General features: G+C 47.0%; 2 protein-coding genes across 7 annotated transcripts in view; one reads left to right on the top strand and one right to left on the bottom strand.

Moving 5' to 3' along the window:
• Nucleotides 1–32: 32 nt before the first annotated feature.
• On the top strand, nt 33–7,544 carry ACADS (acyl-CoA dehydrogenase short chain). 3 transcript variants are annotated; one of them, XM_048322760.1, is made up of 10 exons: nt 33–139; nt 411–571; nt 2,041–2,190; nt 2,355–2,466; nt 2,835–2,986; nt 3,274–3,444; nt 4,645–4,782; nt 5,054–5,149; nt 5,491–5,547; nt 6,203–7,544. In XM_048322760.1, the coding sequence occupies exons 1-10, from the start codon at nt 88–90 to the stop codon at nt 6,353–6,355; spliced, it is 1,242 nt and encodes a 413-aa protein (XP_048178717.1). In that variant the 5' UTR covers nt 33–87; the 3' UTR covers nt 6,356–7,544. The 3 variants fall into 3 exon arrangements, with proteins under 3 accessions (XP_048178717.1, XP_048178718.1, XP_048178719.1); XM_048322762.1 differs by lacking the exon at nt 33–139 and adding an exon at nt 1,623–1,651 and having other exon boundaries at nt 498–571; XM_048322761.1 differs by lacking the exon at nt 2,041–2,190.
• Nucleotides 7,545–11,466: 3,922 nt separating this feature from the next.
• SPPL3 (signal peptide peptidase like 3) overlaps nt 11,467–15,732 on the bottom strand; it is a 57,883-nt gene continuing 53,617 nt past the window's right edge. For all 4 annotated transcript variants that reach the window (XM_048322771.1, XM_048322770.1, XM_048322772.1 and 1 more), the window contains 3 exons: nt 14,660–14,859; nt 13,520–13,629; nt 11,467–12,786 (listed from right to left, as the gene is read on the bottom strand). In XM_048322771.1, coding sequence (XP_048178728.1) covers nt 12,715–12,786; nt 13,520–13,629; nt 14,660–14,859 — 382 coding nt within the window. In that variant the 3' untranslated portion in view covers nt 11,467–12,714. The remainder of the gene's footprint in view (nt 12,787–13,519; nt 13,630–14,659; nt 14,860–15,732) is intronic.

Raw genomic sequence — 15,732 nt, forward strand, 5'->3', positions numbered from 1 at the left:
CTGGACGGGCGGGGCCGGGGAGGGGCCGCGCCGCCAGGGGGCGGCGCGTGCGCGCTGTGGGCTCCGCGGGCTCCTTCAGGCGGCACGATGGCGGCGGCCATGGCGGCGGTTGTGGTCCGCGGCGGCGGAGCCCCCCGGGGTAAGGGCGCCGGGAGTGGCCTCGCCCTGCTGCGGCTGCTCGGGGGGGGACTGGGAGGCACGCGGGAGGGGCGGGAAGGGGCCGCGGCCTGTGCAGGAGGTGGCGTTCCAGTGCCCTTCAGGGCCTGCCTGAGGCGAGTCCCCGCAGACGCGGGAGTGGCGCCGCCCTTCAGCCGGGTGGGGGGGGCCCTCAGAGCCCTTCACGAGCCGGTGCCCACCCCTGGCCCGGTGTGAAGGGCAGCGGCGGCGCTGAGTCCCCCACCCACTTCCAGCGCTGGCCCTGCGGTGCCGCCGGCTGCACACCGTGTACCAGAGCGCGGAGTTGCCCGAGACACACCAAATGCTGCGGCAAACGGTCCGGGACTTCGCGGAGAAGGAGCTGATGCCGCTTGCAGCGCAGCTGGACAAGGAGCACCGCTTCCCGGCCGAGCAGGTGGGTGCGGGGGTTGGTATGGCACAGCCAGAGACTCCCTTCCTGCTGCTCTGGGGCAGGACCGCTCGGGCTGAAGCAAAATGTACGTCCAGCTCCGGTTTAGCAGAAGATTGAAGTTTAGACCAACTCGTTGCTCTGCATATGGACGTGTAATTCCCACAGGGCATTTCGAGCTCTTCACCTTTACTTGTGTGTCTCTGTATCTGGCTCTAGTACCGCTGAGTTTTTAGTTCTCTTACTGACTTACCTGTGGGCTGTAATACAAATTATAAAATTAATGAAATAATTTTACAGACTTGCACATAATGGTGTATGGTGAGGAAGCATAGATGATATGAATGCATTTCAGATGCTGGAAAAAAGATATCAGGAGGTACATGCTGATCATCCTCTGGGGGTGTGAACAAATTGAAATTCTAGCCAAACCTGTGATTTCTCTTGGAGAAGGACACACCAGTGTGCGTGTTAAGCAATGAGATACAAAGTTCCAGCAAAATAGATGCTGTTACATTAGCCAAGAGGCTCCAAGCAAATGCTGTCGCTGTCGGAGGCATGGGAGTTTTGTCACATTCCTCTTTCTAGTAACGTATAAGGATCGTAGCCGGGAAAGTCACGCTTATGGTAAGGAAGAAAATAATTTTACTCCTTACTGTTCTCATCTGAGAATTCTGTATTTGATTCTGAGTCTTCTGACTTAAATGTGTAGGGCAAAATTCAAAATGTAAACAAGTGTTTAATAAGATAAAGCAACATACGTAGAGTGAGTGGCTGTCTTGTTCATCCTCTGGATTTGATATGGAGGATTGGTGTTTTGGCTGCCCATATAGGAGGGAAATTATCTAAAAATTCTACCTGGTTCCTCTAAAAGCAAGCAGAGGCTTGTGGTTGCAAAGCAAGGGGTCTAGCTGGGGAACTTGGGGTAGATTGATTGCAATGTAACTAACAGAAGATTCTCTGGGAAGCAAGATCTGGTTTTATTGGGAATGAAAAAAATCACCTTGCACACTGTTTTCCACAGTCTTTCATTCTGTAAAATTCTTCCCTTGTGCAGTCCTAGGCTGAAGCTCATCAGACTCAAAGGTAAAGTTCTGATGATTTTTATCAGCTAGAATTCCCGTTTCTACTGACAGGAGACATGCAAGGGGAGAGCTTTGGTGGGAGTCTGAGGAAATGCTGGTGGAAGTCTCTCTCCCTATTTCACCTTCAAAAGGCTCCCCCCTTCCCAGTACTGAAGAGAGCTCTTTAAACAAGCAAGAGCCTAAACCACAGTGACTGTGTACAGCTCCTGCTGAAGTCACTGGGATCTGGGGATGTTTACCAGTTTGTTCCAATTCCCATTTCACCAGGAGTTTTGTGCATCTTTTCCTCTGGGTGTAGCCCTCCCATGACCTGTCTTGCTCTCCATGTGTCTGTGTTTGCCTGCACACTGGTGCTGGAGAGGACGTGACCTCTCCATTCCCTGTGTGCAGGTGAAGAAGATGGGTAGCTTAGGGCTGCTGGCTATGGATGTGCCAGAGAAGTACAAAGGAGCAGGCCTCGACTACCTGGCCTATTCCATTGCCGTGGAGGAGATCAGCAGGGGCTGTGCATCCACGGGCGTCATCATCAGTGTCAATAATGTGAGTGTGAGGGGCAGGCATGGAGTGAGGTTGGCATGGGAGAGGGGTGTTTGGGAGAAGTTAATCTGTTCCTGTGGTGGGTTCTCGTGTGCTGGAGAGCACATTAGGGAGTTACTGGATTGGTTGTACCTTCAAGAGGCACTAACAACACTAAATTCTTAAAGTCCCTGTATTTAGGGCCAATACTCAAGTTTGGCTCTGAAGAGCAGAAGCACAAGTGGATCGCTCCCTTCACCAGTGGAGAGAAAATCGGATGTTTTGCCCTCAGTGAACCAGGTGATGTGACTGTTACCATCCCTGTTGCAAAGAACGTGGCGTAGCTTCTTTCCTTGGTCAGGTTTAGGATGGACTTCAGGTCTTTGAAAGTGGAACAGTTTGTAGAAAGGTGGTTTATAGCAGTTCTGTGCAGGTGAAGTCTCAGAACTGCCATCCTATGGTCCCTGCTGAAAGTACTCATTCCCTGTGTGAGCAGAGCTCTGGACTCATCATGCACACATGGGCCTTTCCCCATCCTGTGGGAGGGAAAGTGGTGCCACTACCACAGTTCAAGAGGTGCCGTGAGCTGATGGGGTGCAGGTGGGGGGTGGGTTTGCCCCCAGTGTGTCACCCATCACCTGAGGTTTGTTTGCTGCTGCTTTGCTCAGGAAACGGCAGCGACGCGGGTGCAGCCTCCACTGTGGCGCGCCTGGATGGGGACGAGTGGGTTCTGAACGGCACCAAGGCCTGGATCACCAACGCCTGGGATGCCTCAGCCACAGTGGTGTTTGCTACTACGGATAAATCCCTGAAGCACAAGGTGCAATAGTTTCTACAAGTCAGGAAAAAGGGGTGGGAGTGAAGGAGTTGTGGAGAAGCAGTTTGCAACAGCTTTGTTGCAAAAACAGACTCTGTTTTTGAAGCTGTGCAGGCATTGAGCAGAGGAGGGGCTGATGTGCACTGGCTTTGTTCTGTCTCAGCTCTCTCCTCCCTCCTCTTGGTTACCTAGACATGTGGCTTTTATGTAAAATGGAGGAAGCCTGTTGGCAGCCAAGGAAGTGGGAAGGTAAGAAAGTCCCATTCCTAAGAGTTTGGGTCTTGTTGCAGGGCATTAGTGCATTCCTGGTTCCCATGCCAACAGCTGGGCTGTCACTGGGGAAGAAAGAAGACAAACTGGGAATCCGAGCCTCTTCCACTGCCAACCTGATATTTGAGGACTGCCGGATACCCAAGGCCAACCTCCTGGGGCAGCCAGGAATGGGCTTCAAAATTGCCATGGTAAGAGAGGGGTGGGGTGCAGCTGTGGGTGTGTACAGCCATAGCTCTCAAGTTTACCATTTTGTAAACCATTTCCAGAGGCAGTCACTTCAGTGAGGACTGCTTGCATAAGCTGTTCTGTGTCATGTTAAGGTGTTGACCCTTCTTGCCAACATGGGAGGAATCATTCCCGGAGCTTGATGAATGTTTAATTTACACAGATCTTTGACAGCACTTCTATTGTGGTGGTTCTCAGCTGAAGGAATGCTCATGCCACTGAGGTGCTGTGTCAACAGGGGTAGTATATTTTTTCTCCTTTCTGAACCCTCTGTTCCTCCAGTTTGTACCCATAGATGAAGGGAAAACATGGCATTTCCCCATATGAATACTGTGGCAGAGGAAAGTTTTCCTGGAAGCCCAGGACAACCTCTGGATAGTGTCTCAAGGTGAATGACAGCTGAGTTATGGTATGCATATGACTTCTGAGGAGGATCAAGGCAGCTGGAAACAGCTTTGTTTCCTGCAGTGAGGCACTGCCCTCTGAGAGTGGTCACTGCTCTCTCTGGAGGGACAAAACACCCTTTGTTGGCCCGACATTTTGGGCGAAGCTCCCTGGAGCAGAGCCCATTCCATTATGTCCAGAACCAAAAGTGGTTGGTGACTGACAGGTTCCTTTAAAGACCTTCAGCCCAGGGTTGAGAAGATGAAGCCTTTTCTCCCTGTGCTGCAATTTCTTCCCGTGCATAGTGGGGCAGAGCAGGTGTTTGAGCGAAGTCAGGTAATTGACTGGATTCACTAATCAGTTTGAAAAATGTTTTCACATGTGCGTCCTAATGATGAGGGCAAAAAAGGAAAACTGGCCAGATTTCCAAAGTAAAATCAGCTGCAGAGTGAGTCAGGGGTCTGCCTGAAGAGTTCTTTCCAGCCCCTTCCAGAGCAGATCCTTGTGCCGTTTCCCTTATTTTGCACCCTCTTTTTTCTCCCAGCTAATAAGCAATCCCTCTCCTTTCTGCTTCTATTGTTGTACTCCAGCCTTCCCTCTGCAGTGCCAGTGCCTGTTACAGCTCTCTATTCCTGCATAACTGGGAACATTCTGAATTAAGGAGGTCTTCGACCAGAGGATTTTAAGGCTACAGCCGCTTTCTGGCAACATCAGAAATGTGTGTGTACTATTCTTGATCAAGTATGACTTGACATATATATATTTCATGTCTTTCTCAGCAAACTCTGGATGGAGGAAGGATTGGTATTGCCTCACAGGCGCTTGGAATAGCACAGGCAGCTCTGGACTGTGCTGTGGATTATGCTGAGAAGAGAATGGCCTTTGGGTCACCCATCACAAAGCTCCAGGCAGTGCAGGTACAAGCTGGGCACATGGAGCAGTTCCACAGGGTGCTGGGGCTGGTGGAAAGTCTGTGTGTGCTCTCGGGTGTGGTATCAGGCACACAATGCACTTTGTACTGTCCGGGATTTAACCTGTTTATAAACAGGGTGATAATTCTGTTTTCAAACACTGTTAAAACTAGTTGTTGGGACAGAGGCTCCTTGTCCTTTACTGGCCCCAGGGGTGGGAGAATTCAGCTATGTCCCCTTGGAGGCCCTGGACCAAAGGCAGTGTTTGTTGTTGCAGTTCAAGCTGGCAGACATGGCTGTGGCCTTGGAGGGTGCACGCCTGCTGACCTGGAGAGCCGCTATGCTGAAGGACAATGGAAAGCCCTTCACTAAGGTATTTCCAGCCCTGCTTTTGTCCAGCAGCCACAGCACAGGACACAGGCTTGAGGCCAGGGAACCCCACTCCACAGAGCATCATGGTGCTCAGTGCCTGTCCAGCCAGAGCTGCTGGGGTGTAACCACCAGCAGGTCCTGGGCCTGCTGCCCACCCTTGGGCAGCCTGCCGAGTTCAGCACTGGTTGTAGCTGAGCGGAAAAGGGTGGCTGCTCTCAGCTTGCACCGTCATCAGGCCTGTCTCTCTGCACAGCTGCTCTGTGAGCCTTCAAGCTCCTTCGGCAGGTGGGGGGTTCCTTTGTGTGACAGCTGGACCCTCAGTGATGTTTTCCTTTTCCAAAGGAAGCGGCGATGGCCAAACTGGCTGCATCAGAAGCTGCAACGTCCATCGCTCATCAGGTAACTGTCAATTGACAACTTTGATGTACATCATGTGGGAAGGGACTTTGGATGTCTCACAGGTGCTTTGGGAAGGTGGGATTGAATTTACTAATTTATATTTGAAACACAGCAACCAAGCAAGCAACCAACCTTAGGCTGACACCAATTAGCACAACCATCTTCATGGGTTGTGGGGAAGTAGGAGGATGGCAGGGGTTTATACTGGCCTGTCGCAGCTGTATAAAGTGGTCTGTCCAGGGCAGTGGCAGTTTTAAGAAGGAGCAGCAATGTGGGAGAGAGCATGGGGCCACCAGTCATCACCATGGCACCTGGATCAGATCCTCTGTTCCTCAGTTTAGTGTCCCCCATCTTTAATAAAAGTATCTTAGCTGAATACAGATCACTAACAGATTCCTCTGAAGCAATTAATTGTCTATCTGGAATATCCATATGGCTCTTACCCGGATCAATCCTGTTTTATTCCTATGATTGCAAATGAGATGCAGTCATCCCTATGTGTCCCACCCTCCCCATTATACTTGCAGTAGGCTCAACTCCTCTTAAAGTGGCTTTGTGTGTGTGTGTGTGTGTGTGTGTGTGCATTCTGCAGAAGACAGAATGCACACACATTTCTTGACCCCGCTTCCTTTCTAACCTGCTGCCTTTGTTTCAGGCTATCCAGATCCTGGGTGGGATGGGCTATGTGACAGAGATGCCAGCAGAACGCCACTACCGCGATGCTCGGATCACTGAGATCTACGAGGGGACTAGTGAAATCCAGAGACTGGTGATTGCAGGCCAGCTTCTGAAGGCCTACCGAGGCTGAGGAAGCTGACTGGAGCAACCTACTGCCCCAAGTGCCTTGTAATGGTGCATGACACTGGCAGAGTTGGACCCTCTTGACTGAGGCTAATGATGGAGGTTTTCCTCACCAATGAGTAACTGACACTCTAGTTAGAATGTGCTGATTCTTCTTTGGACAAAATCTGGTGTGCGGAGGCTGGACTGAGGTTTGTAAGTGATGGCTGTGAGTGCAGGAGGGAGGAGGCAACCTGCGCTTGTAGGGCAGTGTGGGGCTTTTCCTAGACTGGACTGTTGGAATGGCTTGGTAGTGGCAAATTGACAGCACTTCCCAGCCACTCCCTGTTTTGCTGAACTTGCACTATGTGGCACTGGATAACCAGTGCCAGTGTTAGAGGTGCTGAGAGCCATGACCCCTTTGCCCTGCTCCAGGCTGCGGGTCATGTGCCTCTGCAGATCAGACTGCAGTGGAGTTCAGCTGTGGGATGCAGCTGTGTGTGAGCTCCTAATGGGACAGAGGCTGGGCTGAGGTAATCCCTGCAGCAGGGCACTTCTCACTTCCAGCAGGAGAGAAGCTAGACAGGAGGACATGCAGGGACAACCTACACACAGAGTGCTCTGAGCACAGACTGCGGTTGCTCTCTGTGTATACGTGAAAACACAGATCCGAAAGAATCCCTCAATCTGGGCCGGCAGAGCCCAGCACCTGCTCACTCAGCTGCTCTGGAATGTAGGGATAGAAGGACAGCCAAGCTTCAGTGCCTAGGACTATTCTGTAAAAAAGAAACAACAAAAAAAACCCCTCTGCTCCCAAATCTGCTGCTACACTATCAACAGGAAAGCAAGTGCTTGAAAGGGCAGTAAACAGCCTTTAATGTCTACATGTTTTGGGCAACAAGGAAAGGAAGACATAACACACAAACCTCACCAGGAAGCTTTAGCAGTAGCACATCCTCAATCAGTGATTGTTGTAAGACATTAACTCTTCTAAGAGTCAACAGCCAAAGGAAAAGCTCTAAACTCAGGAAAAGAGGGAAGAGGATTAAGACTACAGCCTCTATGGTCCAGTCCACCTCCTTGTCCAAACAAATAGACTAGAGGTAAATGGTTATTTTCCTGTGGTGCCATTTATTTAGACTTGTGTGCAGAGAAGAAGAGCAGGATTCTGTTACACGAGAGAGCAGAGAAGAGAAATAAAACCTGATTTTAAAGGACCACCACTCCCTCACCTTTTTTTTTAATGCAGATATGAATTAATTTAGAATAATTTCTTCCAGTCATAAGAAAGAAGCAGAAACCAGCAGGGCCTCCATACACCAGTGAGGCCAGTTCTCAGTGATGTCAGTCATCCCTGTGCAGGGCGCTGGAGGGCAAGGGCATGTTGGGGCGAGGGGCCTCAAGTGCTGAGTTTCTCCTTGCTGCTCTCCAAAGCATAAGGATTGATAGAATTCACTGGGCAGTGCATTCAACAGGAGCATTCCTACTGGAAAACCATTCCAGTGATCATGAATGTGTTGTAAATTATGGAGGGCTTCTCTGAATGAGAGGCTTGATTTTAGCCTGTGTCACCACTTTGATTATTGCAGGCTCACTTCCACAATGGTATGTGAGGACGTGGGATACCATTTTACAGTAACTTCTCCTTGGAGCCTCTGAGGCAGAACAGGAGCTGCAGGTACATGAGGACTTCAGCAGTGCGGAGTTCCTGTTATGCTGCGCTCCAGCTGACCCCAGAGTAAGCCAGCACAGTCAGTCACACTTCTGCCAGCCCCTTTCCCCTGTCATCTAAGCATTGCTTGGAGCCACTGTGCTGTCAGCGCTTGCTGCCCTGGCTCTCTTCACCCTCCTTCATTACCAGCTCTAATTGGCTACAGCTTCTCTCCAGAGCAGAATGAAACCATCCCTGTACCCCACCATGGTGGCTGTGACCACCTCAGCTGACAGAGAACACCTGGAGAACCTACAAGCTCGAGGTATTAAAAAAAAGGACTTTTTTTTTTTTTTCAGAAAGCTTTCAAACAAAATCTTTTTGAAAGTTTTTCCCTGCTGCCACAGATTCAGAGAGATCTCAGTGCCCTGTGACACTGCACTGACCACAGCAGTGCTTTGGGGTAAAACAGCATGGTTACACACAAAGGCACAGAGCTCCCAGGGTAAAGCAATGGCTCTTCTCAGAGCAAGATACTTCAAGCTTACTCCTCGCTGCTGCTGGCTGAGAGAACTTCGTGTGATGAGTGTGTGTCTGCTCCTCAGGGCTGTTGCAGAGGAACTGCTGAAAGGGCAAAACACAAACAAGTTTTGCAGCATTAAATCAGAAACTCTTACTAAGCCATCCTCAGCACACCTAGGTGTAGGCAGGGCGAGGCTCTCCTTGGAGAAAAGGGTCTGTTCACAGACGAAGCCACAACTTTCTATCAATTGACAAACTCAGCCAACATTGCAAACTTGGGGCACAGAGATGAGAAAACCAGGTTATACATACATAAGAAACAAGTGGGGTAGGAGATTAGTCACTTTTCAAGAACAAAAGCTACACTTCTCAAGGACTTTGTGGTTTGTGCCCCCCAATGCTCTTAAGAATACATGAAACTGGTTATGAGGCATGAAGCAGGTGGAGCCTGAACTAGAATACTTTCTTAGAAAACATAGTTACAGTAACTAGGAGTTACTTCCTGCCCCACCTTAGACCTCGTATATCACATAGCTCAGACTCTTCGAGTTCCCAACAGACTAAAGGAAGAGATGAGCTGTTCTGAAAAAAGGACAAATTTATTCTGATTTTAAATTAGATCTTTGTTTTGCCTAAGATGAGAGCCTTCAATATCAACACAGACCTGGCAACAGCACATTCAGGTTATATTGGGAATTTGGAAAAGATGGAAAATACTAAATTTGAAAGACATCCTGAAGTAAAAAAGCAAAGTGTCTGGAAGAATAATAGAATGAAGACATGGAATAGTGATAACAATATGTGACAGTGCTGTAACTTGAATGAAAAATGAAGTTTACTACTTCTTACCTAAAAAAACCAATTTCAAATTCAAATTTTGAAACTCATGTTTGCAAGGTGAAGTGTGACCTTAGGGAAATGTCAGCATACAAACAGTACCATTTCTAAGCTATTCCCAAAGATGCAGCAGAGAACTAGACCTGTCAGGAGATTTGTACACTACAGTTCTGGTCCATGTCCTGACAACTGTACTATAAGCACACCCTAGTCTATCACTTTTTTGCCAGCCTTTTACCTCTTGCAAGAAGGCTTCTGTTAGTCAGTTATTAAAACAGTTATTTTTAACAACTTTCCAGAAGAAAGGGCAGGTGGTTGGGCAATCTCACTGCAGGACTTTGTGTCAAGTAGTTTATTAAGGAGTTCAACCAAGAAGGCATCAGCACCTGTACCAGACCCAACAGGGACAGGAACCCAGGTCCTATACTGTCTCCCAAAATCCAGAGGACCCAAAGCAGCCTGTACAGCTTGATCCTCAAGCAGAGGAGTCACAACAGACTGGAAAGACAAGGATCAAAGGTCCAATCTGCAGGGAGGGCCCACAGCTGAGCAGCCAGGTAGGATCCATTTCTAATCCCCCTGAATGGTTGAGGTGGTTTAAGGTGGGAGAGCTGTGGGACAAAGCTTAGCAACTTTAACTTAAAGGTCTGGGAGAGCACTTTTCTTAGGACAGTTAAACTTCAGTGAACCTCTGCCAAGCACCAAAGTCCTTTTCCTGCTGGCTGAAGAGGCAGCAAATCCCTTCCAGTGCAATGTGTGCTCACCTGGGCGGGGCCAGGGCTGGGCAGCAGCATAATTTTGAGGGGCAGAGACAGAGGGCTCAGTAAGGGCATACTCAGGTCTCCTGGTGCAGGAGAAGGGCACAGAGTGCAGGAAGGCAATACAGCTTAATAAGGAAGGCCAGGCTTTTTCTGGAAAGCTAAATTAATTCTCATTAAGTATTTAACAATTAGCACTTCTAGAACTTTTTCCAGAATGCTTCTCTAAGTGTAGAAATTGTTCATAACGACGCTTTGCAGGCATGGCATAAAAATGCTGCTGCAAAACAGAGAACGACCTTGTATTTTAATTCCAGAGGAATCCCAAAAAAATAATTCTGAAGGAGGGACCTGATGTGAAGCTGATGGCACCCGAGTTGTGCACAACTGTCAGGTAGGCTGGGCAGATAAAGCAGCAGCAAAGTGGATCTGAAGTTGTTATTCCACTGCCTGGAACCTCTCAGCAAAACAAAAGCCACCAAAAAAGTCTTTTTTATTTGAATACCCTCCTCAATATTTTATTCACCTTAGGTTTGAGGTATAGCTCAAAATGGATGCCTTTCTACTGTCCCAAGCAAGTCTGGGACCTAACACCTGGCATGAACAGAAAAAGCAGATTCTCAATGAAGAACTATTGATTTCATTAAAAAGTGACAGTTATCTCAGGATGAGCACTGCAGGCACATGGTAGAGGGAATGCTTTCAGCTAAAGGAGAGGACTCGGGTGGGTGTGTATGAGAGATAAAGTCACAATGTCCCCCTCTGCCACACCCACCCACATTTGCTAAATCTCAGCCCCCCTGGCCCTGAGGGCTGAGCTGTGTCTTACTGTTTTTCCTGGGACATTCCAGCTGTCTTGGAGGTTCATCCCAGCCAGCTCAGGGCATCAGCCCCTCTGCCACCCGTGCCAGACTTGCCTGAGAACAGAGGAAGGGGTTAATTTGTGACATTAATGACAGTGCACACATGTGGCTGGACAAAATTTCCTGCCATGTCCAATACACTCTTGTACCACCTGACACTGCTGAGAGCTTCAGGTGTTTCACACCCCCCCCCCCCCCCCCCAAGCTGGAACAAAACCGGTCCCAAAGTCACCTCACTGCATGGTCAGTCAGTCTCCAACATTCATTCTTTTCCCATCCCACTAACAGTTCCTAGCATCTATCAACTAGCAAGAGCTAGGAGCTCTCGGGAGAGCTCCCCAAACCCCGCTTGGCACAGTGCTTGAAAGGAAAAAAGTTTAGTTACCTCAGGGAAGCCTTTCAGTCAATAAAAGAACAACTGGAACTGCTGGTTTTAAAAAAGGAACAATAAAATCCACATTTTCACAGGCTACAGGTACAAAGCAGTCAACACACAAACTCCAACCAGTCACAACAGTAAAAGACAGTTTTTTCTTTTTTTTTTCTTTGAGGGGCAGGGGCATGGAAAAATACAGCACACTAATGAAACAAAATGCAAAAAATACAAAAAAATAGAAAATAGAAAAAAATGTATTTACAAGTGATACATTACTATGATCAGAAAGCACAAAGACAACTGCTGCTATAATACATGCACTGGTCAAGAAGGAACTACTAAAAACCTGCAAGGAAGCTGTTTTTAAAAAAAAAAAATCAAAAAAAGGAGGAAAAAAAAAAAAAAAGAAAAAAGACACCCCCACCTCTTCCCCCCTCAGACACACAGGGCTCGGTTTGAACATTTTTTTTCCCTGGTTTGCTACATTGATCAAATCAAATATCCCCTAAAGTCCATGGTACAAGCAGTACAAATACTACACTTGGTTTTAAATTGCAGTTTCAGTTGTAGGAGGGGGGAAAAAACAGCAGCTCATTGTAGATCCATATACATAAAGCCAGAGTAACTGTGCTACATGCTAAAAATTACAGCAAGCCCCTGTCTGCTACACAGCATGATCTTAACAGGTTTTCCTTTTTATTTATTCATATATATATCTATATGTGTGTATATATATATGTATAAAAATCGTGCCCTTTTTCACTGCAATATGACATCTGGGTGGAAATGTAACTTGTTACAACAAATTTTTATATGTATACTGCAAGAAGTCACTCAATGTCTGTGGATTTAATAAGTAACCTCACACCACAGGAAATATTTAATAAATCAAAAAAACCCAATATTGTGACAGAAGACCTTCTGTCTCAGTTTTTTTCAAAACTGAGGTCCTGCAGGAAACTGGTCCCAATGTCCACAAGGGGTTCTCTGAAGAAGCCTCAGTTTGCTTAACCGTTTTTGCATTTAGTGTTCACAAGTTTTTGAACGACTTCAAGCCGTTTTTAGTTTCAAGTCTGTCTCTTCCTCTCTCACAAAGGTAATAGTCTGGTACTAATCCATCTGAGTGAGGAAAAGAGGAAAGTGGCTGCAGTTGTACAAAGGGTCCCCAATTCCACATCTGCAGGGAGATACGGAGTCACGTGGAGCTCTGGGATTTTAGCTTTTGTTTCTTTCCCTCCTTTAATACAAAGTCTGTTCATACATGTCCCGTCACTGGTACCTTCCCAAGTACCAGCCAGTCCAGCTTTAGGAGACAACAAAGCCACAAGTTAAAGTGAAAAGGACCAAGGCAGAAGTTCAGGTCACTTCCTGTCCATTCCATCATACTTCCAGGAAACGGGAGCTGCTGGACTTGGAGTGGAAAGGCTCAGACCACATGCGACGTAGATCACCCTAGGCAGGGAAACAGCACAAGGACCATGCCCTCAGAAACTCTCAACTGTGCTTAGAATTCACATTTTAAAATGCACACAGAACTGCAAACATATCTTAGAGTAAATCTATTCTTCACCTGTTTCTCAAATTACAATAGACAGTAAAAATAAATCCTTTCCCTGTCAGGCCAGAATGTCTTATTTGTAGAGCAGATATACCCAAAATAGGTTTCTGATGGGAAAGAAATGATTATTTAGGTTGAAAATCCTGCCCTTTCTCATGTTCTGCTCTGCAGAGTGCTAGATGTGTGCTTCAACAACAGCCCTGGAACAGGAAAGGTAAATTTTAAAATTTCTGTTTAGAACAGGTGACGGGGAAGAGGAAAGCAAGGTTTTGCCTCTCCAGTCACTGTTCAGATTTTGTACACGTGGTATTTCATGACCAACTGGACAAGGACAAATTCACTTATTCAATTAAAACAATTTAATATTTCAGAATTTATTTAGTTTATAATTACTGGTACTTTATGTCCATTAATGATCTTCTATTTCAGGAACTCATCTCTCAGTTGCTCAGTCCTCTGAAATGAAGACTGACCTGACAGCAGCAGTCCCCCTCTGTTCTGGGCCAGGGCTGCCAGGGACACACATCATCCTCCTGAGATGTGTGCATTGCTGCCCAGTGCAAGGACACTGACCCTGCTGCCAGCTGGCCCAGAGCTTCCTGCTGCCCACATGTCCTCCCCTCTTACCTTTAAATAGGCCATGGTGAGGAGTGGCAATAAAGTGAATGGTACCAAATAGAGCAGGGCAGGCTGGGCTGCCCGGTGAATACGAGAAGCTACTGTTGCAGTTAATAAACCTGTAAGAAAAAAAAGTCACTATAAATATCTTCAGGTTGCATGCGGATGTTTCTCAGCATTTCATCCACTGAGGTTTCCTTCACCCTCATTATGAGACACAGGTGAGGAAAAGTTACTTCTCTGTGCTTTGCTTTCCCTGAACACAGTTAAAACAAGCAAAACAGTGAAAAATTACTCTATTTTAGTATTGGGCTGTGTTGAGCCACTTGGTCCAGTTTTGAATTTCAGACTAAGCCAAGAATAATTCAGACAAAACACAACAAAAGGTGAAGGGGGGAAGCTGATTGCATTGCACTGAAGTGCTGCTCTTGAGACTGCTGGTGTGTGGCCCCTGGCCTGAGCAGTAGGGGCTCATGGGAAGGGCTGTACATATCAGGAATGACTTTCCTGAACACTTGCCAGCAGGGAGTGTAGGGGGAAAAATCGAGGTGTGGGGGAAAGAAGGCTATTGGTAGGAAATGATCTTTCCTTTTCAGCCTCAGAAGGGCCACAGGAGGTCAGGATACGCACACGCATGCCCTGACTGGAGGGAAAAGCCTATTTTATACTAGGCAGGAAAGGGCTGGCTACAGCAAATTATAAACAGCATTCCAGTTGTAACTACTGATGATTTTCTGTATGTACTACTATGTCACAGGATCAGAATACAAATATGCAGGAATTGCCTAGGTGAATTGCTTAGATCTGCTATGTACTGTGCACAGCAAAATTCATCTGGAAACTCCCATATTTTTCCCATCACTCAGGTATGAACTACGACACTTTCTATGCCAGTGAAGCAAAGTGCCAAGTGCTAACAAAACCACTGATAATCTCTTTCATCCTCTATGTAAAATACAACTACGAAAAAAAAAAATCTCAAAGACTATAGACCATGCCAATAAACACAAAGAGAGGAGGATTAAAAAGAACATAACCAAGCATTCTCTTAAAGCCTCTTTACACTTGCTTTCATTATCTTTTAAACCTACTACAGTAATCCCATGTCTGCTCACTTAGGCAGCTCTTCATATTGAACTAATTACTCACCTACAAAATAGCCAATAAGTGTGCAGTGAAAGTAAGAGACCTTCTGCATACGCCCAGAGATGTTCCCTGGTCCTGGGGCACCGCAGGAATCACTGTTGGCTTGTTTTTTGTAGTTATCGTAGCGCAGGACAAAGCAGAGCAGAAGCCCTGGCATCACAATATCTCCAATCCCCAGCATGGAGAAGTGGCTGCCTGTGGAACTAAAGAGCAACTGGAATTGGGTTCATGCCCAAAACACAAGATGACAAGCTCTAGACTCCTCCACTGTGGTTTTGAGCTTCATTTGGCACAGCCCCTCTTTCTACCAGCAAACTTGCACATAGCAGAACCCAATGCTGGCTAATGAGGTTTTCCTCAGTGATTTCTCCACCATCTCAGCTTTACACAGACCATTTGGGCAGGGATGACATTGCTCCAAACCAGTTTCCTTCTCCCAGTAGTGTTTACACTGCTTTTGCCCTTAACTCACTCAATGAAACAGATCCATTGACACAGTATTTCAGTCCTCTCCCTCCTCAGCGCTGATGAGAGGGACCAGCTGGCCCTTTTTATCTGTTTGATTACCATTGTTAAGCAGTGCACCTTCATCCCCGTGCACATAGATATAAAACAAGGCAGTACATCCATTTTGGATATTCGGACAAAACAGAAAACTACAGTCTTGTCAGATTCCCAGAAAAGAGCCAGTTGTGAAAAAGATTAAGAACTAAAATCATCTATTATCTTAAATCCAAGATGTTTTTCATGAAAATGAAGGCAAATTAAGTTATCACAAAGTTGACAAAGTGAACAATTTTGTTTTTATCATTGCAGACAATCATCTTCTAATCTCTCTAAGTTCAGCATCCCAACATCTAAAGAAACAAGAACAGAGTAATATGCCAACAAAACCTACTGCTTGACTGCTGCTGCACCAAGCTTACTGCCCCACCAGGCCCTGGGCGTGTCTGCTTATAGATCTGAGCCATCAGGGAACCACTGGAGCAGGGACATATGGAATAATGTCCCTCCAGCACTGTGCTTGCCTGGTAACCCACCCTTGCTTAGATCAGTTTCCAACCCCTTCCCAATCA

The sequence above is a fragment of the Corvus hawaiiensis genome, chromosome 18 (assembly GCF_020740725.1).
Source record: "Corvus hawaiiensis isolate bCorHaw1 chromosome 18, bCorHaw1.pri.cur, whole genome shotgun sequence".
In the NCBI taxonomy this organism is placed as follows: domain Eukaryota; kingdom Metazoa; phylum Chordata; class Aves; order Passeriformes; family Corvidae; genus Corvus; species Corvus hawaiiensis.

Bases quoted from the DNA above. Each gene is read 5' to 3' on its own strand.
- ACADS (XM_048322760.1), top strand. From the start codon at position 88: ATGGCGGCGGCCATGGCGGCGGTTGTGGTCCGCGGCGGCGGAGCCCCC. The intron at 572-2,040 runs GTGGGTGCGGGG...CCCTGTGTGCAG, and splicing joins ACCGCTTCCCGGCCGAGCAG to GTGAAGAAGATGGGTAGCTT. The intron at 4,783-5,053 runs GTACAAGCTGGG...TTGTTGTTGCAG, and splicing joins CAAAGCTCCAGGCAGTGCAG to TTCAAGCTGGCAGACATGGC.